This window comes from Rhinolophus ferrumequinum, chromosome 11, assembly GCF_004115265.2.
Source record: "Rhinolophus ferrumequinum isolate MPI-CBG mRhiFer1 chromosome 11, mRhiFer1_v1.p, whole genome shotgun sequence".
In the NCBI taxonomy this organism is placed as follows: domain Eukaryota; kingdom Metazoa; phylum Chordata; class Mammalia; order Chiroptera; family Rhinolophidae; genus Rhinolophus; species Rhinolophus ferrumequinum.
The window spans coordinates 42,701,753-42,728,505 of NC_046294.1; the positions used below are offsets into that span (position 1 = coordinate 42,701,753).

General features: G+C 38.4%; 1 protein-coding gene and 1 pseudogene across 1 annotated transcript in view; one reads left to right on the forward strand and one right to left on the reverse strand.

Annotated features, from left to right (window-relative positions):
- SWAP70 (switching B cell complex subunit SWAP70) overlaps positions 1 to 26,753 on the reverse strand; it is a 70,067-nt gene that overhangs the window by 31,759 nt on the left and 11,555 nt on the right. The window contains exons 2-3 of the mRNA XM_033121051.1: positions 15,703 to 15,843; positions 292 to 465 (exon numbers count right to left, since the gene is read on the reverse strand). Of these exons, the coding sequence (XP_032976942.1) occupies positions 292 to 465; positions 15,703 to 15,843 (315 nt within the window). The remainder of the gene's footprint in view (positions 1 to 291; positions 466 to 15,702; positions 15,844 to 26,753) is intronic.
- On the forward strand, positions 476 to 1,915 carry LOC117030338 (60S ribosomal protein L30-like; annotated as a pseudogene).

Consider the following 26,753-nt stretch of genomic DNA (forward strand, 5'->3'; position numbering starts at 1 on the left):
TTGTGACTTGTACTAAATAAATACTCTTTGGACATAAAGGTAAATTCATCTATAATTATAGCAATTTAGAGAGGAAGAGTCCCACCCTGTCTGCAAATCTCCAGAGGTATTACATGACCCCAAAACACTAAGGTTTGGACTTTTTTGGATTCAAGTTGTTTTGCCTCTGATTCAAAAAGACTAGCCCAGGATCTCCTTCCATATCCACAGTGAATTCACACAACTATTTCCAAGCTAAGTCTATTAAATACTAAGATGACCATCTAAAAACTTCCCAGAGCCATACCTTACCTCTTCAGGCACAATAATTAATGGATATTTGTCCTCAGATAAAAAGTTGAAAATAACCCATACTTTAAATGAATCTTCTTCTGTAATGAGCAGGGGACTTTTTGTGAGGTTTTTTTTGACACAGAGGGTCCAACACATCCGATTGAATTCAATCTTGTCAAAGTTGTCCTGGACCTAAAAAAGAATGAGGAAAAATTCCAATGAACCAGTCCAAAATAAGCAGTACAATATAAGCCAAGTAAAACAGAAAGACAGAGCCTACTACCATGTTTCCCCGAAAATAAGACCTAGCCAGACAATCAGCTCTAATGTGTCTTTTGGAGCAAAAATTAATATAAGACCCAGTCTTATTTTACCACTGGGTCTCTATAATATAATATAATTCCAGGTCTTATATTTATATTAATTTTTGCTCCAAAAGATGCATTAGAGTTGATTGTCCGGCTAGGTCTTATTTTCGGGGAAACAGGGTATAGGCTTCCATTTTTAATTAATCCAATTAACCAACAGCCATTTTCTAAGTATATGCTTAGGTACTACCCTTTTAAAGGCTCAATTAAGGATGTTATCTTTAGTATGACACTGAAGCAACATCTGTCCTCATTACTCAGTGCATAAAATACTGACTTGCTGAATAGTTATTTTTTTCATATGTACACATTATCTTCCAAATAGACTACCAATCCTGATACAGAGGAGTTGAGAATGTCAAACTACTCAAGATGAGCCACATACAGATATCTTTACCTATACAGTCAAAGAAGATAACTTTCTTTTGGGGAAAACTATTTAACTGAAATTCTGAAAGACAGCTCTGCTATTCAGTCATTCAATCATGCATTTAACATTCCCACAGCATCTACTATGAGCCAAGCACTATGCTACAAATTAAGGATATAAAGATGAAGAAGAACTTGGTCTCTGCTCTTAAAATATTCAGTTTATTAGGGAAAACAGATATGCAAATAGACAAATTTTAATATAACACGGTGTATAATTCAATAGTTTTTCATTAAAATTTAGATAGTAATAACTATCTGCTAGGGACAATGCAAAGATATTTAACATGACACTAGCCCACGCCTCCAAGGAATGTCAAAACCAATACAATACGGTGTGATGAACACTAGAATAGATATAAGCAGAGGGTTCCGTGGAAACACGGAGGAGCTGACCCAGTCTTAACAACTGGGGAAAGAGACCTTGGTGGCTACTCTTGGCTGGGGGCTGTCCCACACCTAAGGGAGGAAGACGGTGGCCGCAAGACGGAAAAGTCACTAGAGTCAATCAACTCTAGGCTACAACATGTTATGAAAAGTGGAAAGTACGAGCTGGGGTAAGCAGTCTCTGAAAATGATCAGACAAGGCAAAGCGAAACTGGTCATCCTCGCCAACAACTGCCCAGCCTTGAGGAAATCTGCAATAGAGGACTACGCCATGTTGGCCAAGACTGGCGTCCATCACTACGGGGGCAATGATACTGAATCGCGCTCAGCCTGTGGCAAGACTACAGGCTGTGCACACGGGCTCTCATTGATCCAGGTGATTCTGATATCATTAGCAGCATGCCAGAACAGACTGGTGAAAAGTAAATCATGCAAAAGTTTTCCCTAATAAAACTGGCCAGAGCTTGCTTTTAAAAAATTTTTTTAATAAATAAAAGAATTGAGGGAAGACTGGCAGAAAGAGTGACATAACAGAGCTGCGTCCATCAAAAGTCAAACACTTCAAGAACGGAGTAGTGTGTCCCAAGAAGAATAGAATGTGAGAACACCCAGAGGTGGAGACAATCACGGTCAGTTTGGAAGAACCGTACGAAGTTTCATGTGAATGGGGCACCTGGTGCTAAAGGGTGGTATGCGTTAAGGATCTTCAATAAGTGCAAACAACATAAACTACCTTGAGTTCCTTTAAACGAAAAGGAATTTATTGGAAAAACAATGGGCAACTTCAAAGATCCAACACAAGCCCTGGAAAATCTCAGCTGTTACCAAGCTAGGCTAGGCAGTCAGAACCGTGACTGAAACTACTCATGGGAACAGCGTGGTAGACACACCACTGCCAGTGTAACATGCGGCCGTCACCACTGCCACTGACCCAGCTGCAGATTCAAAGTTCCACTGGCTGAGTCTGGGTCACATGCCTTCACTCTAGCTGCCAGGGAACAGGGAAAATGAGTATCTGAACTTTTCAATATCTGAGATGTGAGATAGGTCCTGTCCTTTACCAAGAATTTGTGGATTTTCCCAACTATAAAAAAGACGTCAGGACCAGCCCGGTGGCTCAGGCGGTTAGAGCTCCATGCTCCTAACTCCGAAGGCTGCCGGTTTGATTCCCACATGGGCCAGTGGGCTCTCAACCACAAGGCTGCCAGTTCAATTCCTTGAGTCCCACAAGGGATGGTGGGCAGCGCCCCCTGCAACTAGCAACGGCAACTGGACCTGGCTGGAGCTGAGCTGTGCCCTCCACAACTAAGACTGAAAGGACAACAACTTGAAGCTGAACAGCACCCTCCACAACTAAGATTGAAGGGACAACAACTTGACTTGGAAAAAAGTCCTGGAAGTACACACTGTTCCCCAATAAATTCCTGTTCCCCTTCCCCAATTTACAAAAAAAAAAAAAAAAAAAGATGTCACCTACTGGACAGACAAAAAAATTACAAATGTCCACTGCATGGGGCACAGTGAAAGATGAGGCTAGAGAGGAAAGTGAAGACCAGATAAGGACAAGCCTATAAATTAAATGGCTAGGATTTGTTTGTTTTGCAAGAGTCGAAGGGAGCAACTTAGACAACCTTCATTTTAAAAGCCATTCTGGGACATTATGGAAGACGCAGGACAATCTGAGAAAAAGGCATTTCTTTTTAGAGAAATATAAACAAAGTGTTGTGTGTACAGTAAGGAAGAAGTCACTAGCTGGCTGTAGGGAGAAGTTTCTCTTGATCTCAAACTAGAATTTGTAGCTTGTACACCAGTGTGCAGGAGTAGGAAGACATCCTTTGTGCTCTGCCTTCAGCACCCTTTCTCAGTGTGGCACCATTTCCCACGCCCCCATCACACACAATTGATCCCATGAAGGGAAAGCACTAGCTGCTGCTGCTGCTGCTCTTTTTTCTTTTTCTTTATATGCAATTTCTCTCTTAAACTTCATATTGGCCCTGTAAGGTTAAATACTGGCCCCATTTAACAAATCAGGAAATAGAGGTTCAGAAAAATTAGGTTCAGAACTAGAGCACCAAGTTCACATGGCTAGTAAATATCAAAACCATCAGAGTTCAAATGATGTTTCTTTCTACTGTGCCAAACTGCTATGTGACGGAAGGCATCGCTACAGGATTAGTTTCAAAGGCCATCACCATCAATGCTATCCACCCACACCCCTAAAAAACACTAAGTGGAAGATATGCCACCCACGGGAAATGACCCATGCACAAAAGCATACAGCCTTGCTCTGAGGAACAAGAAGTGATTCTGTGTGGATTATGTGGTGAATTACAGGTTCCTACAGAGAGTGGCCTGATTTATGGCTGGAAAAGCAAACACAGACCAGATCACAAAGAGCTTCATAATTTTAAAAAATAGCCTATAGAAAACCCTCAACTGAAGGATTTTGGAGCAGAGAAGGAGCAGGTCATCTGCAACCCAGGTCAGTACTCTGTACTTGAGGAGGACCTTGAAGTATATTGAAAGTGCGAAGTAAAGCATTCCAAAGGACAGAGAAGGAGATGGCATGAGCAAAGGCATGGCAGAAGGAGCACACCAACTACACTTGGGGAAGAGTCACAATGTGAAGGAGACAAAAACAAGGGAGAAGGAAAGATAAAGTTTTCGATTATGGGTATCTTCAACTGGAAGTTCTGGTAAGATATTTAGATGGAGGTATCCAAAGACAACCAAAGAAGTGAAACTGTAACCTAAGAGCGGAGGCAGGTTTGTGAATCAACTGAATGCCAATGACGACTGAAACCACAATAGTCAATGAAATCACTGAGAGAGAACATAAAGTAAGAAAAAGGTGGGATCAGAAACAGAACCTCAGGGGTGTGGCCATGCAGCAGCCTACCGTCTGTCTCCTCTGTCTCCTCGTACCTGCCCCTAAAGAAAGGAGAGTCTGTGAGACGGATCCTTTCAGGGACTTTGCTTCACCTTTGTGCTTACACTTTGTCTCCCTGCTTGACCCCAAAGAAATGGCTGCCTAGTCAATGACAGGTAAGATTCCCCGGGGTGGGGGGGGGGGAACAACTCAGGCCAGGCACAGTCGAGTGGGGACCAACAGGAGAATCCACGGGGTTCATAGAGGTGGGCACAGCCCCCCACCTTCCCCAGGTTAAGGAGAACCTCTGCCTCTGTGGCTGCATTCCTTCCCATAAACCTGCAGGGGAAGTGACTCAATGATGTGCTCTCCATCTATTCATATGCATAAAGTTCATCCCTTGGGGAAGTACTTATCCTGAGACTTCAATTCCGCTGCCTGAAGGCAAGGGTGATTGGCTTAAATCAGTTTCCTTTTGTAATGTATGGGATTCACAGATCTTGAGATTGACAACTTTACTTCTTTTACTTCCACACCTAACTAATAAAAACCATGCGTTGGCATGATTCGGGGCTCAGTCCTTGAGACTTAAGTCCCTTGGCCCCGCTTGCACTCTGCTCTTGTCTACTGTCTTTCTTAACCTTGTGCTGCCCTTCTTGCTTCCCACTGCTCGTCATGCTGGACGCAACACAGGGGTATAATATGTACATTTGCAAAGTGACAGGAGGAAGAGGAATTATGATGACTGAAAAAACAGTCAAAGTGGTAGGAGAACCACAAAGTGAGGAAAAAGTTAGGAAGAGGTTTGATCAATAGTGCCAAATGCTACAGAGAGATTAGGGGGAAGTTTAAGAAAAGACCACTGGGGAGGGGGGTTGTCACTGTGTGAGAGATATAAATGATAAATGTCTAATTATTACATTGTTTTGTGCACCTGAAACTAATAAAAAAAAGTTAAGAAAAAAAAGAGAGAGATTTAGCCACATGACCTTTGAACCTCTATTTAATTAGTAGGTATCAGTTTTGGTTTAACTTATTTAAAACATGTTTCAAATATTTATTTATCCACACTTTTAGTTTCTCATATGTAAGTCATTTAGAAAATAATTTATAGGGTTAAATCATTTCCCTTTTAATATGTAACTTTTTTAAACGTGTATGGGAGCCTAGTATATTTAACAAGTACAGGCATACCTTGGAGATATGGTGGGTTTGGTTCTAGACCACTACAATAAAGTGAATGTCACAATAAAGTGAGTCATACAAATTTTTGTTTTCCTGGTGCATATAAACGTTATGCTTACAATATACTATAGTCTATGAAAATATACAATAGCGGGCCAGCCCGGTGGCTCAGGCGGATGGAGCTCCGTGCTCCTAACTCCGAAGGCTGCCGGTTCGATTCCCACATGGGCCAGTGGGCTCTCAAACACAAGGTTGCCGGTTCAACTCCTCGAGTCCCACAAGCAATGGTGGGCAGCGCCCCCTGCAACTAAGATTGAACACGACACCTTGAGCTGAGCTGCCTTCCGGATGGCTCAGTTGGTTGGAGGGCATCCTCTCAACCACAAGGTTGCCGGTTCAACTCCCGCAAGGGATGGTGGGCAGCACCCCCTGCAACTAGCAACAGCAACTGGACCTGGAGCTGAGCTGCGCCCTCCACAACTAAGACTGAAAGGACAACTTGAAGCTGAACAGCACCCTCCACAACTAAGATTGAAAGGACAACAACTTAACTTGGGAAAAAAAAAAGTCCATGGAAGTACACACTGTTCCCCAATAAAATCCTGTTCCCCTTCCCCAATAAAAACCTTAAAAAAAAGAAAAACAATGCACATATCTTAATTAAAAAATACTTTATGACCAAAAATGCTAACCATCATTTGAGCCTCCAGGGAGTCGTAATCTTTTTGCTAGTGGAGGGTCCTGACCTTCAATATGTAAAACACACAGTATCTGCAACGTGCAATGAAATGAAGCGCAATAAAAAAAGGTATGCTGTAAATGATACTTTAGTGTGTTGTATTAACCTATACCTATTTTGTTATGAGTAGGGAATGGGGATGTTTTCAGCAGAACTGTCTTGTTGTGGAACTTTTTTTTTTTAAATATGACCACTCTCATATGTGTAACTCTCAGAATGCTCAGGAGTAAGCATAAAGCCTCATCGGTGTGCCAGGAGACTGTTATAGTGACAGTAATGGAGATATTAACTCACATGCATGCAGGCAATTCAAACATAAGTGGAGAATTTGTTATGTTTGTAAGTCATACTACACACGTTCTGTTATCTGCACGAAGAGAATCAGCAGCATCTTTTTCATGGGAGACATTAAAAGAAAACACTGGGTCAGAATGATCTGTCGTTTCAGATAATGAAGGCTTTTAAGAGATGTTTTTAAGATTAAGGATATGTTAATTTTACTAAATGAAAATATTTGTAACTTTTACTCTTTCACTGACAAAGCAAGTTGGTTTTGCACTTCAGTGGTCAGTAGTTACCTTCAAGACAGCTAAGAAGTTTGGGTAAAAGTCAAATTACAGTGGGATCAGGAACCAAGCATATTTTCCATAAATTAGTTTTCCCGGGAAATAAGTAGTGGCCTTTTTATCCAAGTTCACTGTATCTTACTTAATTTTAATAGGCTGTCTGTTTGGATCATTCCTCCTCTAAAATCTCATCCACTATTATTTAGTTTAATCATGCTCCTAGTTAAAAGAATATTAAATGATGGCATTTATTCCTTTTTAGTGAGTACAAAATCAGATCATATATGAAAAGGCCCAAGCTAATCTCATACTCAACAGTGATAAACTGAAAGCTTTTCCTCTAAGATCAAGAACAAGGCAATGATGACCACTCTTACCACTTCTATTCAACATTGTACTGAAAGTCCTAGCCAGAGCAATTAGGCAATCAATCAATAAATAAATAAAATAAAATAAAATAAAATGCATCCAAACTGGAAAGGAATTAACTGTTTGCAGGCGACATATCTTTCTTATATGCAGGAACCTCTAAAGAGTCCACAAAAGAACTGTTAGAACTAATAAACAAATTCAGTAAAGTTGCAGGATACAAAATCAATACTCAAAAAACAGTTGTGTTTCTGTACATTAATAATGAACAATTTGAAAAAGAAATTAAGAAAACAATCCCATTTACAATAGCATAAAAAAGAATAAAGTACTTAGGAATAAACTTAAAAGAGACACAAGACTTGTACATTGAAAACTACAAAACATCACTGAAAAAAATTAAAGATGACACAAACAAATGGAAAGACATCCCATGTTCATGGACTAGAAGACTTAATATTGTTAAAATGTTCACGCTACCCAAAGCAACATACAGATTCCTACCAAAATCCCAGTGGCTTTTTTTTTTTTTTTTTTTTTTTGCAGAAACAGAAAATATCATCCTAAAATTCATATGGAATCTCAAAGGACCATGAATGGCCAAAACAATCTTGAAAAAGGACAAAGCTGGAAGCCCTACATTTCCTAATTTCAAAACATATTATGCCCCCAAAAAACATATTTTATAGCTACAGTAATCAAAACAGTATGGTACTGGCATAAAAATAAACATATAGACCAATAAAATAGAATAGAGAGTCCAGAAATAAACCCTCACATATATGGTCAAATGATCATTAACAAGAGTTCCAAGACTACACAATGAGGAAAGGATAGTCTCTTCAACAAATGGTGCTGGGAAAACTGAATATCCACATTCAATAGAATGAAGATAGATCCTTATCTTACACCATATACGAAAACTAACTCACAATGGAGTAAAGTTCTAAACGTCTGACCTGAAACAATGAGACTCCTAGGAGAAAACACGAGGAAAGCTTCATGACATTGGAATTGCAACTTATTGGATGACACTAAAAGCACAGGCAACAAAAGCAAAAACAGACAAATGAAACTACATCAAGCTTAAAAACATTTGCACACAGGGGCAGCCGTGTGGCTCAGTTGGTTACAGCGCGAGCTCTGAACAACAGGGTTGCCAGTTCGATTCCCACATGGGCCAGTGAGCTGCGCCCTCCACAACTAGATTGAAGACAATGAGCTGCCACTGAGCTCCGGAGGGGTGGCGGGATGGCTCAGTTGGTTAGAGGACAAGCTCTCAACAACAAGGTTGCCGGTTCAATTCCCACATGGGATGGTGGGCTGCACACCCTGCAACTAAAGATTGGAAAAAAAAAAAAAGTTTGCACACAAAGGAACAATCAAGAGTTGGACAGTGGTGAACCAGACCTTGCCATCAGAGAACTTACTGGGGAATCTGATGTCAAACAAGATAGCAGTAACACAACCACCTACCTGTATGATGAAAACTGTGGTAAATGCTATGGAAAAAAAGCACAAGATGCTGTGACAACACAGGAGAGCTGCTTAGTTCTGGGAAGGGTGGAGTGCTACCTGGAGAAACCTCTCTGAGGAAGTGACAATCAAGCTGAGCCCTCAAGGATGAACAGGAATTAGCTGCACGTTATGGGTGGAAGAAGTCTTACAGCAGAGGAAGCAGCATGTCTGAAGGCTCTGTGGCACGACGGGTCTTCATAATTAAAGGAACAGAAAGAAGGCCAACGTGGCTGCACTGAAGTGAACAAGAAGGGGAGAGGAGGAAGTGGAGGCTGCAGAGATGGCAGAGGCCAGATCGAACACAGCCCTGCATGCCATAATAAGGATGTCGGACTTTAATGGAGATGGTCTCTAAGTCCGTTATAACTATAGGAGGTCTAGAAGTCTGACTCCATACTCCATCTCATCTAAGATTACAAACGGCTCCCAAATCCCAGTTTACATCACACACATTAAATTGATAGTCTCACATCTTTTGGAAAACTAAAAACAGCTGCCAGTGGTTTCAAGGTATCCAACTAAAAGATAATTTCCTAGAAAGAAATGTGTAGAGTTGTTCTTATTTTTAACATATATTGGCTTCTCACCAAAATTTATACATATGAATAAGATAACAATAGTATTTTTTGTCTTAATTTCCAACCATAGCCTATATAACTTTTACAATAAAGAAAATTGCTTTAAAAACAACATTTTACATTAACCGTCAGGGAGATACAAATCAAAACACAGTATGATATCAAACTTCACACCCACTAGGTTGGGTATAAACAGAAAGAGAAAACAACAAGTGCTGGTGAGAATATGAAGAAATTAGAACGATCATACATTGCTGGTAGAAAAGTAAAATGCACAACAGAAAACAGTTTGGCAGTTCCTCAAAAGGTTAAACATAGCATTGCCACGTGACCCAACAATTCCATTTCTAGGTATATACCCAAGAGAACTGAAATATACATCTACACAAAACTTGAACATGAATGCTCTGAGCAGCAAATTCATAATAACCAAAAAGTGGAAACAAGTCAAATGTCTGTCACCTAATGAATATGCAAACAATATGTGGTATATCCATAATGGAATATTATTCGGTCATAAAAAGGAACAAAGCACCACTACAGGCTACAACATGGAAAAACCTTGAAACCATTCTAAGTGAAATAAGGCAGACACCAGAGGCCGCATATTATATAATTTCACTCATATTGTATGAGTCCAGAATAGGCAAATCCAGAGACAGAAAGTTAGTGGTTGCCTAGGGCTGTGGGGAAGGAGAGAGGAGTGTTAATGGGTTCAGTTTTTTTGAGGGAGGGCGATGAAAATATTTCAAAATTGATTGTGGTGATGGTTGCACAAAAAAGTGACTATACTAAAAACCAATAAATTATACACTTTAAACACTTAAACTGTATGGTATGTGAATTATATCTCAATAAAGCTGTTATTTTAAAAACCAATATTTCTTTAAACTACATCACTCAGATTTACATTTGGATTTCAATGGCACAGTCATCCATAGTTCTCAACATGGAACCTCTGTATTCACTCAGAAGTTTTTAGTCCTATACAACTTCACAAATAGGATGAAAATGTAGAGTCCAACTAGGCCGTTGTACCAAATTAAACTATACAACTTTCAAGCAACAATAAAAGAAAAAATAACATAGACTAAAGGACAAAAGAAAGAACCATGCAAAAGTATGGTTTGGGGTATTTACAAGCAGTACCACTTCTTATTAAATGACAATTGTTATTGGCACACATTTGAAGACATTTTGAGTGAAGGTATATCCATTCAACTAACAGAAATTTGAAACCTCATTTTATGGAAGAACTACAGCTGACATGTGAACAGCAAGAATCTGGTAAGAAAGTATAATCGTCAGCCTAGGAAAACTGAATGCAGAGGCTGCTAGCCTCTAGAGAAGGGACATTATATTGAACTGAAATATTTCTCTTTGTGTGTTTATCTTTTGTGTGATGTATGTTTCCAAAAAGACCAGAATAAGGATTATGTTAGACAGCAACAGATTCCCCAATTAGGATTTAGCATATTGCCAATGGATTATTGGTTTTAATCATAGCCCAGACCAACCTTCAATACATAGAATCGGGGAAAAGAACTGACAATGATTCAGACCAAAAGCCTAATAGGTAATTAAATCTCATGAAAGAACTAGACTGCCTCATAAACATGCTGAAGCAGAACTAGTTTTTGATGTAGTCTAGTGGATGGAGTTCATAGTAAAAAGTTAACAATATACCACATTCTTCAATTATTCACTGTCAGATAATCCAGGTATAGTTATCTCTCTGCCAAAAAAGAAAAAAAATCTTCCTAGATGTTTACAGAATTCCATTCTTTACTAAAGAAGGAGTTTAACAAACAATCAAAGAAAAAGTTTACTACTCAGAGGGGAGGCAAAATATTTAATACAAGAACAGATATAGTAATCATTTGAAGTCTCAGGAAAGCTGAAAATAAATTCTGTCAATGTGAAGGAACAACAGGAATGATTATCTCTAAGGAAGTAAATATAGAAAAACAAATGGAAAAATTACTTTTTGGAAAGCGAGTTTCAATATAATTTATGTCTTGATCCCAACCCCTTTAGAATACTTCTCCTAGGCAAAGGAAGAAAAACACTAAGACAACTTGCGGGAAAATGACCAAAATGAACACCAAGGAACACCAGATACTGATGAAAAAAATCGTCTTAAAACACTTGAGAAAAAACCTAAGAGAACTAGATGGAGGCTGAGCTAGTTTGAGATGATCAGAACGGCTGTTTAAGCCACTCCACCCTGCCCTATGTATCCCCTAACTGGGAAAACATAATAATTCTGGAAGGGAGTAATTAATCCCTCAATAGTACAGTTAAAAGAACACTGGTCCAGAAGTTAAATGGCTTAGGTTCAAAATCTATCTACCCCTTATTAGGTAGGCAATCATATGCTGTGTTTCCTCCTTAGTTAAATGGATATAAGAATTCCAATTATGCACTGCAGGATTAACATGAGAATCAAACGAGACAATGTATCTAAGGAAGCACATCTTGCAAATGTTTAATCATTATTTTACATTTTCTTTGCATAACTGATGACAATCTCTAAGTTTATGCACGTTTTTTTCAACCAAGTTTCAAAACAAAGCACTAATCTTTGCTCAATTTAAACCCACACCACGGAAACTTTGGCAGCTTTATTTGGATTGAAGGACTGGCAAAATTCCACTCCAGGTGGCTAAGCAACAATAAACAAGGGCTCACTGTTTCATCACATCCTCACTCGCTCTGTGAATAAGTTTTTCTCCAAATTTAGTGGCTAATTTTGGACTTTTTAAATACTGCTATATTTTCTCCCCAGTTACAAAACCTTAAAATACCTAAATACTAAAATAAAGAACATATTAAAACTTAAAATCCAAGATGTTTAAAGAAAGTTACACCAAGGAGAACAAAATGCAGTATGAGGGTACAGCACTTCAAGATAATTAAACTGGGGTGGCCGGTTAGTTCAGTTGGTTAGAGCGTGGTGCTGGCAGCACCAAAGTTGCCGGTTCATTCCCCACATGGGCCACTATGAGTTGCGCCCTCCTTAAAATAAAAAATTAAAAAAAGATATTAAACCATGTTTCTCTATCCACTGGCCTAGCCCACACAAATTCTAGCACTAAAAAAACAAAGCAATTTCCAGATTTCCAAGAATATCTCAGCACATTCTATATTTTAATGACATAATTCTGCTTACTGTCTTTAATTTTTAAGATTAAACACATGTACACAGCAGATCATCAAATATTTGCTGAGTATGATATTTATATATAACACAAAATACTACATAAATGAGCTACCTGATCAATGAATAGAACAGCAGTCAAAAAAGCTCAATAAGGGCCGGCCCGGTGGCTCAGGCGGTTGGAGCTCCGTGCTCCTTTCTCCGAAGGCTGCCGGTTCAATTCCCACATGGGCCAGTGGGCTCTCAACCACAAGGTTGCCAGGTTCGATTCCCGGCAAGGGATGGTGGGCAGCGCTCCCTGCAACAAACGATTGAACACGGCACCTTGAGCTGAGCTGCCACTGAGTTCCCAGATGGCTCAGTTGGTTGGAGCGCGTCCTCTCAACCACAAGGTTGCTAGTTCCACTTCCCGCAAGGGATGGTGGGCTGCGCCCCCTCCAACTAGCAATGGCAACTGGACCTGGAGCTGAGCTGCACCCTCCACAACTAAGACTGAAAGGACAACTTGAAGCTGAATAGCACCCTCCACAACTAAGATTGAAAGGACAACTTGGAAAAAATCCTGGAAAAATACACACTGTTCCCCAATAAAGTCCTGTTCCCCTTCCCCAATAAAATCTTTAAAAAAAAAAAAAAAAGGAATTACATTATAAAAATATCATTTAAAAAACAAAAAAAAATCTCAATAAACTGATGGTTGGGGGGGGGGGGGTGGAATGGGTTGGGGAGCTGGATGAAAAAGATGAAGGGATTAAGAAATACAAATTGGTAGTTACAAAATAATCACGGGGCTGTAAAGTACAGCATAGAGAATATAGTCAATAATGTTGCAACTACTATGTATAGTGCCAGGGGGGTACTAATCAGGGGGATCATTGCATAAATTACACAGAGGGTGCCAAAAAAATGTATACACATTTTAAGAAAGGAAAAAACTGTATTAAAATCACGCTAATGGTAACCACTTTGAGCACCTCTTGTAATTGCGGAAGTCAAATGTGACTTGCATTCATCTTTTGTTATCAGTATATATTGAGTATTACAATTTTAATACAGTGTTTTCCTTTCTTAAAATATGTATACATGTTTTTTGGCATCCTCTGTATAAATGTCAAACCACTATGCTGTATATCAGAAACTAATATAAAATAATACTGAATATCAACTGTAACTGAAAAAATAATCAAAAATATTTATTTTAAAAGCTCCAGAAAATAGTACAGCATCACTATACAATTTGATTAAATTTTTTATTGAGATATAATTCACATATAATAAAATTCACTCTTTATAGTATATGATATAGTAGTTTTTTTTAGATATTCACAAGGTTTTGCAACCATCATCACTGTATAACTCTAGAACATTTTCATCACCCCAAAAAGAAACCACATACTCATTGGTAGTCACTCAGCATTCCTATCTCCCCCAACCTCAGGTAACTACTAAGCTACTTTGCATATCTATGTATTTGCCTACTTGGGACATTTCACATAAATGAAATCATACAACATGTGGCTTTTGTGAGTCTGATTAAATCTCACATTTCATTATAGTGTGGTTTCTCTTTTTTTTCCTAATTAAAGCATGATTAAGGTAATATTATCATCTCTGCAAGGGAAACACTTTAAAAACATATATAACATATATATAAAACACACACACAGTAAAGAGCAGAAAACTGTGAGACTGACATGGAATAACAGACACAGGTACAAAGAATACTACATAAAGGAACACACTGTAATTTTGATAATCTTTGCTACAAAATTTCTGAAAAATGTAATGTAATTTTTTAAAAGAATCCTGACCTACATTTAGCATTTTCCACACTACTAACAAATTATTATTATAAATTTTAATTACTGTACTTTATTATAAAAAAATACTAAACTAAAAAAGAATTTATACACATAAAAAGCAATAAAAACCCAAAGGAGCCATAGGAAAAAAATATGTAAACAGTCATGGTATTTAGGTGATGGGAAAATAGAGCTGTTTAAATGCATTTTATTTTTAATTTAAAAATATTATCACTGTCACTTTTTGAATGGCATTTGTGAAATACTCATATATCTAAAAAACTTCCACGCTTAGTGTTATAAATATGAAAAAGCAGGAATTCCCAACCCTTCATGTGAATATATGCTTACTTTCATACCTAAACTAAATACACATGATACGGAAAATGATACTAAAATATTGTTCAGTTTAATAAAAAAAAGTTGATAGAATACTTCAACTTATACATACACACCTACACACGATCTTATTTACATGGGAACAAAACATTGTATATTGTGTAGGTATGTGTTTGCATGTATATCGGAAAGGTCTGCAAAGATATTTACCAAACTGTTAACAGTGATTACTCTTAGAGAGTCAGACTAAAAAGGGTAAAAAAAATTCACTTTTGATTTCATAAATTTCTGTATGAATTGCCTATTTAAAAACAAGCATGTGCTACTTTTTATTTCATAAAATAAAATTTCACTTTTTATTTCACAAATTTCACTTTTTATTTCACTTTTTATTTCATAAATTTCTGTATGAATTGCCTATTTAAAAACAAGCATGAGCTACCTTTCATAATTTTTTAATCACCAATTTTTAAATTACTTAAATGTGCCATCAGCTTAAATTATTTTCTCCTAAAAAAGAAATAAAAGTACCTTAAATTCAACACTTAATTGTGTCAATTTTTAATTATCCAAACCACGGAAGAAACTGAACATGACAACCAGTGCCGATAGGTTATATTTGGCTTCCATACACATAATAGGTTTTTTGCAGCATCTTTACTCATAACATCCAGAGGAAGCATCCAAGTGGTACTCTGAAAAGTCTACGATGAAACCTTTGCTGTGTAATATCTATTTAGTAAAGATAATTAACATCCCTTTAGTATTCACGTTTTATCCCATCATACCCATGCTTTAACAATCATTGCCAGTACATGGGGAAATCAAAATTTAAAAAGAGAAAAAAACACCTCGAGAGAAAAAAGGTACAGATTAATACAAAATACAATTCTTATTAAAAAAATGAACAAGTTGGGAAAATATCAAAACAAGTTTTAGAAACAGTGGAGAAGAGGGAGAAATAGTCGGTTCCTCATTCCTTCTTTTCTTTTTGAATCACCCCACTTGATGCTTCACACCACAGTGAACTCCATAGTGAACTCTCACCAACCAGGGACTCTGGAGCGCAGTTGAAACGTGCAAATCAAACAATGCTGTGAGCAAGAGGTTAGAATCATACCTTTTCCAAAATGAATTTGTTTAAATACGGCATGTAGCCCTGATTGGAGACAGGCCCCTCATCATCGTCCCTGAAGTGCTCTTCAAGGGCAACGGGGTCGTGTGGAACCTTCAGCACGGTGCACAGGTTATGCGAAAGGACCTACGGGGGAAAGAAGGTGGTTTAAAAGCATCCACTAACCAGCACATGGCACTTTGACCATCTGAACACAACTGGCTACCCTGGGGAGAGCAAACTGGAGAATAAACTAGCAAATATGGGGTGAGTATGGCTCAGCGGCCAGTTCCCCAGTGGTTACCCATGAATGTCTCTCATTCCCTCCTCAGTTTTGGTTCACTTCAAACAAGTCTCTCTTACATGCCTACAATGAGCCAAGCTCCATGCAAGATCTGTGACTATTAATACTCCTTGTAGTCTTTTATTAATTGGCACACGTTAGAAAGAAAAAGGGGAGGAGCAAGAGAGTATGTTCAAAATTAAACTTCTTCCCAAGTAGAGTAGTATCAGTCAATTAGCGCTATAAAAGCACTAGGTACTAGGTGGCTGCAGCCGGGGTTTCCGGGCAAGGTGCCTGATCTGGGCCAATTACAACCTCTCTGGGCTTCAGTTTCCTTATTTGTTTAAGAAAAAGGACCAAATGAATATGCAAATATACCAAGTATTAATTAGTAATCTCTAAGTGCCCAAAAATCTCTAAAATTCTACCATGATAGGCTATTTTCAGCGTAAGTATAAAAGAGCATAAATGTAAAAAGAGAAAGAAATCAAGGGCCCAGTTTATAAATGAGAAAAATCAGTAGCAAAAATATCTTAGGAGTTACCAAAATGGTTGAAATATTTTGTAGAAAATTAGCATTCCATATATAAAGGGTTACTGGTCCTGGCAATAATCTAAGTGCATACTTTAACAGTCAGGCAGTTAAATTAGCAGTCTGGGCCATCGCAGTACTAATCTTGTTTCACATTAAAATTTAAAAATAAAACTTAAATGTCTTCCATTTCATTTGTGCATTCTAAACAGGTCAAATTACACAGCTAAGGTTGCACTTCCTTTAACAGAGAATCTTATTAAATGTTAAGTCCCAGGTTAAAATATTTCCTATTTTTCTCAGTCCTACCCATTTAATCACTTTAAGAGCCATTCATCTCAATGAAGACTTTCAATTCTATTAAGCAAGTCATTTTTTTCTGCATACACATATTTCAGTTAGGATTTTTTAAAATTAAAAAAAATTGAATCTATAAAAAGAACATTTGCATATCTTCTTTCTACATTTATTTTGTTTCTCAAAGCTTCATTTATGTGGAGATCCTTTTCTACATGCTCTACTAGTTTTAAGGAAGTAAGTAAAGTAAAGGAAGTAAATTCACAAGTGGTTATAAATGAAGTAATGAAGACTTTTATCAGCCCCTACAAAGCAGGCTGTGTTTCTCGAGCAAACTCTCTATTTGCCAGTAGTAGAGCACATGAAAAGAGCATGGTGGAGCTTTTGTTGAAGAATGGTCCACCACAGTCAGAAAAATCCTACATAGGTACTTCCTTTCTCTTATTTACCTAGTAAAACCTAAAGAGTAATTAGCTACCCCCGAAGAGGTTTTGTGAGGATTAACTCTAAGAATGTAAAGTGCTTAAAAATTGCAACGTACTACAGAAATATAAGTTTTAGAGAAATAACATATCTCTTAGATAAGGATCAAAAGTCATTCAAATTTTAAAATCACTTTGGACTTTACTCAAGTAAAAATTTCCCACCACTGGTTAAATTATGATCCATTCATAAAATGCTAAGAACGAGGAAGCTCACTGTATATTGATATGAAAAGATCTCTAAGATAAATTCAGTGATAACAGCAACAGCCCTGAGACTATTTATAGTGTGCCATATTTTATGTAAAAGAAAAGGGAAGACAAAAAGTAAGAAACTCCAAGAGGACATATAAGAAACTAACAGTGGGGGAAAGACTAGTTTGATACTAGACCAGGAGAAGGCAACTTTTCACTGTAACTTCCCTTTTTATTGTTTTGGAAAAAAGAAATTCCCTATTCAAAAATGTACTACCTATTTAAAAATGTATCTGTTTTTAAAAGTGGCCAGTCTAAGATCACACAGCTAAATCTGTTTATCTTCAAAGTCTATACTTTGTCTTCTACATTAACCTACTCCCTAGAGATGAGGTATAAAAAGAAGGCATATTCCACAGCAATGTACCATGATTAACGGATGAATGCGATATAAGGGCAATAAATGAGTTCAGAAAGGAGAAATAGTGTGTGCAACAGTGACTTGGGAGAGGAAGTGAAAAGTAACCTGGACCTTAAAATAAGAAGAGCTTTTGAGTAGGAAAAGCTTTTGGGAAAATTGAAAGGCTTACCAGATAGGGGAATAACATGAGAAAGTAGTTAATTAATGCAAAAATCCTCAGGGTATAAAAAAGGAGACATGAATCTTTCCCATGCCCAACCCTCTCTCTGCTGTGGGGTTTCATAGATCCTCCAACTTCAAGTCCTGGCCCCTTGGACACCATATTGTTTTTCTTCTCCTCTTACAGATGGTGAGTAGTGAGTGGCTCAAAGAGATTAAATTTGTTTTTCTTGACTAAGGTTGCTTAGCAGAACTGAGACCAGAATTCAGGTTTTGTAATCCCTAGTTCAACACTCTCTAGTAATAAGGAACATTAGGTTTTCAGTTCTCTAAAGTCAAATGTTCTTTGTATGTATAGATGCTTAATTCGATTTGCTGATGCCACTGAAGAAGATTTGGATTTGAACTCTAGACTTCAGCCTTGGACAATTAAACAGTACTTTTGTTAAATATAGGGATAGCTGAATTCAGTAATGATTTTCTTAACCACCTTTAGTTAAGCAAATTGTGAGGCAGACAGCACATTAGGGTGACAAGAACTCAGACAAGGAGACCTGGGTGCCGGCCGGGCTCGTGTGGTCTGTTTCTGTTCAGTGGTTGCCATTTTCCCTTTTTACATATTTTAATATTTTGCTACTTACTCACTTAGTCTCAGTATCCTCACTGCAAAATGGGGAGCTGGACTTGTCTCTAAAAAAAAGTTTTTAAAGCCCAATCCTTAACTGTCAACCCAAATTCGTTTCATGAATTCAACAAAAGAACTATCATCTAGATCAGAAATTTAGCTTTTTTCAGTGTTAGTAAGGCCTAGAAGAAGGAAGTCTTCTTCAAACAAAATAACAAACTAAATAATAGATAATTGAAAAGGTTTTGTTACTAAAAGAGAAAAACTTGTGTGCTATCTTTAAAAAATTTTATCAGCAATTTTTTAAAAGCCTAAACAGTATCTCAAGATTTTCTTGTATAAAAAGTGAAACGTACAAAGAAATCAAATCTCGAAGGTCAGAATATAAACTAGTAACAAGAAGTAAACGCTCCATAAGTTTATACAGCAGTTGATGGTTTTTAGAGTAGACACGTCATCCATGAGTTGGTCTGAGTCTTGCCCCTGAGAGAGTATTATTGCTATTTGACAGATTAGGAGATGTGCCCCGAAGCAAAGAGTTGTCTGCAGTGAAACTGGGACAAGAACTAGACTAGACCAGACTAAATCTTGTGCTCTAGGGCCCTTCCACTCCGTGCCACCTCCCCTCTCCTTCTGGAAAGATAGCCCTTCCTATACAGAAGTGCTTCTTGCTGTTGCTAAGGTGCAATGATGGCCTGGTGCTCGCACAACCCCACCCAGTCGGTTCTCCAGGAGACCCAACAAGACGGCCAGAGCTACTTAGCAGAGCCAAGTTAAATCCAGTGGTAAAGAACTACACATACCTAGAAATCTGGGACCATTCCCTCTCTGGGAGCCCCCATCTCCCAGCACCCACCTTTGGGAGAAACTGTTCCAAGAGGCACTGGCCTCCTCTCCAGATGAGGAAGCTGGAAAGGAGATCAGGAGGAAAGAGAACTACGCATTCTTGATTTGTAAAAGGACTGCCCCTGAAGCACTCTAATCACAGTGCTTGCAAGTTTCTTCCAAAAGCTGAATTTACCCCACTTCAAGTGCCTGCTCCTCCAAAGGCCGTTCTTTTATCACTGACATGACTACTAAGCAGCTTTGCTCTCATGCCCCTGATTTGGAGAATCAAGTATTGTTACTACAGTAAAAGATCCATAACCACGCCAGAAATCCAGAAATCCATCGCTCCGGTTCCTTCGCAGCTGCATGCTATTGCCCTACAGGGCCTCTGCTGACAGAGCTGACTAATTAACTGCATGAGCCCTGCTCGTGTGGTCTGTTCCTGTTCAGTGGTTTGCCACTCACCCTTTTTAAGCATTTTGCTCCAACTACCATGAAAATGAAATCAAGGGTGAGGAACGACCAACAGTGTTTTAACACACTAGTGCATAATGTTTATCTTCCTCCCTCCCAAAGATGTAGAGATTATAAAGGTTCTCTGAAATGTGCCCCCCCAGTCACACAGTTTCCCTTTACAGGATGTGCGTAATGGGCAAAATTCAACACTGAAAAAAAAGGGGGGTGGAGGGGTGGAGATCTCTACTCCAATAAGCTTATCTGAACGGACACAATTATAGAATTATAATTCATAATGGGCAAACTGTTTTTAAAACATGAAAATTCCTGTCTGATTTATAAAATTTCAAGCTAATGGCAAATTACCAGAAAACTCTTCGTAACAATGAACCAGAATGACCAATTTCCTACAAGTGCTATGCCCTGCCTTAAGAGCATTGTCTAAATAGAAGTCCTGCCCCTTACTACATGGAGTCATTTTCCCTTTCCTGACAATATCCTTTCATCCTGCTTGTCACTGCTTAAGTTTTGCTTGCTTTCTCTTACATTATCTTTATTATATATGCAGCCTCAGAAATCTCAAAGTCATCGTTGATGCATGCTAGGTGCTGTGGGAATGCAATCAATCCCATCCTAGACACTTACCAAATTCATCTTCAAGAGCTGCTTGTATCACATTATCCCCTTGTCTAAAATTCATCAAAAGCACACAGAAGTAAAAACCAAGTATGTATCTGAGCTCCATATTTAACTCACTCAACAAGCCAGCCCCTACTTTATCTTTCTGGCCTTATTTTGTCCCACCCCTCTGCACCATCCATACAAATCCAGCCAAACAAGTTTACTCGCTGTACCCCAAACAAACCCTGTACCAGCCCCTTCCTCCTCCAGGCCTTTGCTCCAACCACCCCTACCTCCTTTCTACCTACTAAATGCCACCCCTTTCTGAAGCTTCCACCACCCCAAATCGAGATGCTCTTTCCCGACTATTTCCCAGGCTTTCTGCATTTCTTATCTTTTACTAACTACCACACACGATTTTTCTCTCCCATAAGATTGACTATTTCTGAAAGAAAGGCCTATGTCTTACCCATCCTTGCACTCCCACAGCACCTAGCATGCTACCCAGAATGCAGAAGGCTTTCATTAAATGCTGAATGAATTCTTTCCAAAAATTTTCAGGAAACAGTAAAACTTTAATAATGTAATTTAGTAATACTTTAATAATGACAACAATCTTAGGAAAAGCTTACTCCTGTCCCCTTAAGTCACAGATAAAAGGACTGGAGCCTAAGTCACACACTGATTAGTACCAAAGCAGGGACGAGAACCCAGGTCTCCTAATGGCCTGTCCCACAATGATGCCCTATCCTGGAAACATTCCCTCCTGCCTAGTCACATCCCTTAAGGTGGGTTCATTCTTCATAAACTCTGGGAAACCTTCACTGACCTTGTCTGTCTACTGAACTCCTATTCAGCACTTAAATGAATTCTGTTTCATACACTAGTGGTGTCTCAAATACCTAATTGCAGCTCAGTGAGGGACGAAACGCTGCCTAATCCTTTTCTTCTGTACCCTTCATAGTGCCTAGGCTAGTGCTAAGGGAGAACTCAGAAGGGGCGTAACACGGATGGACAGATTAAGCAGGATATTTAACTCAAAACCATCTGTTGTGATGTTGTCCATAAAATATATGCCACTAAACAACAGTATATGCCATTGGGTTACATTCTAAGTGAACCATCTTTAATAAGTTATCTTGGATAATTCATTAACTTAGCCCTCTTCAGAAATCAAACATAAAATATTGGCAAATTTGACCACATTAAAATTTTTTAAATTTCCCTTTAAAAAGAGACATCATAAGCAAACAAAAAAGACTAATAGGTCCAATATTCAAATTACTCTTAGAAATTATTAAGTAAAAGATGAACACCTAATTTAAAATGGACAACGGACATGAACAGAAAATTCACAAAAGAAACAAATGACTAATAAATATCGGAAAAGACATTTAACCTCACTAGTAACAAAAATAATGCAAATTAAAAGAGGTATTACTTTTTGCCTGAGTAACAATACCTGGTGTTTGAACAGATAGAGGGGAGTAAAGATTGCCAGCACCCAACACTGGAGAAGGTATAGAACAGGTTCTCTCCAACACCACTGACATTCTGAGCCAAGTAATCCTTTGTTTGGGGAGCACGAGGAGGTATCTTATGTGTTGCAGGATGTTTAGCAGCATCCCCAGCTGAAAACATCAAAACACCTTAAATATCTATGCATAGGAAAGTGGTTAAATAACCCTGATGCATCGACACAGTGAAATAGTTCATAGCCATTAGAAAGGATGGTGTCTGTATCCATGCACATTGATATGGAAAGATGACCCTACCATACTGTTTAAGAAAATAAGTTACACAAAAAGGCAACCAATGAAATAGGCAAACAATACCTCTGATAAGGGGGTATCCAAAAATATACAATATCCAAAATATACAAAGAACTCCTACAAAATTTAAAAAAAGAACTCATACAATGCAACACCAAAAGAAACAAATAATCCAACTTAAAAATGGGCAGAGGACCTGAATAAATACTTTTCCAAGGAAGACATACAGCCAACAGATACATATGAAAAGATGCTCAACTTCACTATTTATACGGGAAACACAAATCAAAACCACAATAAGATACCACCTCGCAACTGTTAGAATGACTGTTATCAATAAGACAAGAAATAATAAGTGTTGAAGAGGATGTGAAAAAAAGGGAACCCTCATACACTGCTGGTGGGACTGTAGATTGGTACAGCCGCTATAGAAGACAGTATGGAGGTTCCTCAAAAACTTAAAAATAGAGGTTAGCTCTTTCTTTCACCACGTTTCGTTGGAATTGGGGTTTTTCTCGCTAATTCTGGGCTATAGAGTTCTTTCCAGGCTACTTTGTAGCAACTTCAGAGTTTTGAGTGTCACCTTCCGCTCGAACCCTCTGGGGGATCTTGGAGGAGCTTCAAGCTGTGACTAGACTTCCAATGGACTCCCCAATGAAGCTTAACCGAACCTCCACCCCAGAGTCTCCTCAGATGCCCAGTGAAGAAGATTCAGCTAGCTCTCAAGCTGTCTCAGAAGTACTAGCAAAGAACCTTAGTAACTTGACTCTCAGCCCTAGTACCAAATTCCCTTCCCTTCTACCAGAATGTTCACCCCAACAGCAGGACAGAGAAAAAAACTTACAGGGGCTTGGACTGGGGCTGGGTCAAGGCATAGTCTACAGGAGGAGACGTGGAGTAAGGACACTGGCAACTGCTCGGAAAGAAAGGATGCAAAGGATGTTACAAGTTATTAGATACCGTACCCTGTCTCTGCTTCAAAAAGACCCACAGGAAAGGAAAATTGAGATTGAATCACGATTCAGAAGATTTAGATGTAGCTGTCATTATTGCCTATATCATGGAGATCCTTCTGATAATATTAGCATGGAGAATAATGATGACATGGAGTCCATTTAGCCAACAGTACCTTATTCTGGTACTGTTTTATTTCTTGCTAGTAATTTTAGGATCATTATGCAGCAGCTAGGAAAAGCTGTTCTATGCTAGGACAGACTATACCAATATTTTGATAACCTAAGATATAAATTCTGTGATGTCTTTTTTCTTGCATTTTTTCCTGTCTATTTGGATACCAGTAACTTCTAAGGAATCTATGTAGTTTGCATTTGAATGACTTCAATATACTTCAGTTCCACTTTTTTATTTGACCTAAAGAAGCACTAGTAAGTCTTGAGTATTGCCTGTGTATTTTGGAAGCCTGAAGTCAGTAAGATGAAACCCAATATCAAGAATTAGAAGCAAGTAACTTTTGTGTGGAAAGAATGTGAAAAAGAAGACATTGGGTGGTTTGATTAAGAGCTTGATTAAGGCAGGGTGCATTAGATGCTCTGGTTTTCAAAGTTTTGATTTGTAGCAAATTTTTTTGATGTGCTGTTTCAATTTTCAGTAGCAAATAAATGTGTGTATAGGGGATCTTATTAAAATTTGAGGCATATCTGAGTAACTTTAAAAAAAAAAAAAACTTAAAAATAGAGATACCACATGACTCAGCAATCCCTCTTTTGGGTATATACCCCAAAAAATTTGAAAAAACTTATTCGTAAAGATATATGTATCCCTTGTTCACTGTAGCACTAGTCACAATAGCCAACACATGGAAACAACAGAAGTGTCCTTCAACCGATGATTGGATAAAGAAAATGTGGTACATATATACAAGGGACTACTACTCAGCTATCAAAAATGAAATATTGCCATTTTTGCGACAACATGGATGGATCTTGAGAGTATAATGCTAAGTGAAATAAGTCAGATGAAAAGGACGAGAACTACATGCTGTCACTCATATGTGGGACATGAAAAACAAAAAGCAACAAATGAGCAAACAAAGCAAACAAACTCATAGACACAGACAACTGAACGCTGGTTACCAGAGGGGAAAAAGGTGGGGGGAGGACGAAGAGGATGAAGGGGGTCAAATATATGATGACAAAAGGAGACTAGACTTTGGGTGGTGAGCACACAAAGGAGTATACATTGGTGTATTATAAAGTTGTGCACCTAAACTCATATTTTATTAACCAACGTTACCCCAATAAATTTAATTAAAATTTTAAAAATGGTTAAGATGGTAAAAAAAAAAAATAGGTTACAAAAGCATGTGAAATATGATCCCATTTACATAAAATGGGATGTGTATGTATGTACACGAGTATATGCACGTGTGTGCCTGCACATATGTGCACGTAGGGGGCGAGGGAGGTAGAGGGAGAAAGGAGGAGGGGAGAGAGACAGAAAGACGTTAGAAAGATACTCACTGAAAAGTTAATATGCCTTTGGTGGTGGATTTTGGGTACTTTTACCTTTGCCTCTATATGTATTGTTTGAATATTCTAGGGATTATCTGTATAGTAAGAAAAAGTACAGCTTTTATATTTATGGAAAATTTTTAAATTAAATATGCCTAGGGGTTCCAGCTAGAGAGCACCAATACAATTACAAAATATGAAGAGATCACGACTATAAAGTTGATGGAATTAATTCACTTGGGTCATCCAAGAACTACGCTTTGCCATGCCTTTTGAAGAAACCACACCATGGGCGACAAAATTTCCCAATTTGGGACAGCCCCCTTAGATTCCAGCCTCATGCTAGACAAATGTATTTAAGAAGATAAAGCATTTGTAAGAAGATTTAACTCCAGTAAGCTTCTGTGTATCGCTCTCTCCTACTATTTACTACTTACTACTGTAAGTTCCTTAAAGAGAGGGTTTATATTTATCCAGCTGTGCAATACACCAAAACCTAATCAATCAAGTGCCTGATGAAAATGTCTGATGTTCAACAAATGTTAGCTAAATGAATCCCATTTGAGAATCTTGTTTTTTTAATTTTTATTTCCTATCATCTATATCTAGATCTGTGTCTTTGAATTTATTTCACTATACTACCAGCATATGCTTTCTGGAAAGAATTTTTGTTTAATTGGACTCTCTAATTCAGATCACTTTTGGAGTAAAAAACAATGCCTCCATTAGTTATTAACACCACCAGAACTAGCAGGCATAACTCATCAGGCCTGAGAGCTAGTAAAGGAGTCCAGTTCCTCAAAATTCAAAAAGAGATTTTTGAGGAAAGGATGTAGTAAGAATTAAGAAGTATGTGAGAGAGAATTCCATAGAAGACAAATTAGGAGTTCAGTTTCGTAGTCCACTCTTCTCTGAAGCCCGAGTGTACGCCCAAGGTGCTGATAATGATGACTGATGTGAGGTTTACCTCTGCTACCCCACCTTCTGACCACTCTGACTCCTATGGTCCCTATAATACGGCTCTATCCCTAGCAATCTCTTGAAATTTCTTTTTCAAAAGGTTTAATTCTGTGGCAGACACAGAGATGTACCACCCAGATCCCTCCTCAAGAAAGGAACTGCTGCCCAGCTACAAGGACTGTGGTTAGCTGAGAGCCGCCAGTATTAGTACCTGCAGGGTTCACCTCAGCCAATGACTGAGCAACGTGGTAGTGTCATTTCTCCCCAACGTGGGAGTCCTCTAACCTGCCATCTTTGCTCCAGCACTACAAGTTTTGTCAAGTTCATATCATGGTTTGACAGCTCCTTTTCCTAATCCTGCTTCTTCTTTCCTTTTTTTCCATAGGGTTTCTCCCCAATAACCCTTGTACTTCTGACTCTCTCAGCATCTGCTCCCTTGAGGACCCAACCTGGGACAGACACCTTCTCCACAAGTCCCTTTCCCAGGTCTGGCATTCGGCAGTGTGGATCAGCCCCGCCTCTTAGACTTCTCTTGGTCCCATGACATACTATTTTCTAAGTTCTTCTCTTTCCTCTACCAAGGTGCCTTTATGGGATCACCTCCCTCACCCCTCATTCTCCCACTCTGGACATTTCCCAAAGCTCAGTTTTTGAGCCCTAGTTCTTCGTTCTCTTTATTCTTTTCTTAAAAAGTACTTTTATTCTGACAACATTAAGTCACCTCTACTCTAATGACTCTCAGGTCTCTCTCTGGTTTTGACCTCTCAGATGAGCTCTGGTTTATATCACTAACTAATACTAGAGATTTCTATGCCAAATTTGCCTCACATCCAAAAAATCCAAAAGAGAACTTTTCTCCCAAAAACAGGTTTCCCGCCCTGATTCTGGCTCTGGTATCATCTTTCCCTTAACAACAAAACTATGCACTCTTCTGTTCTTGTACCTCTTTGACTTC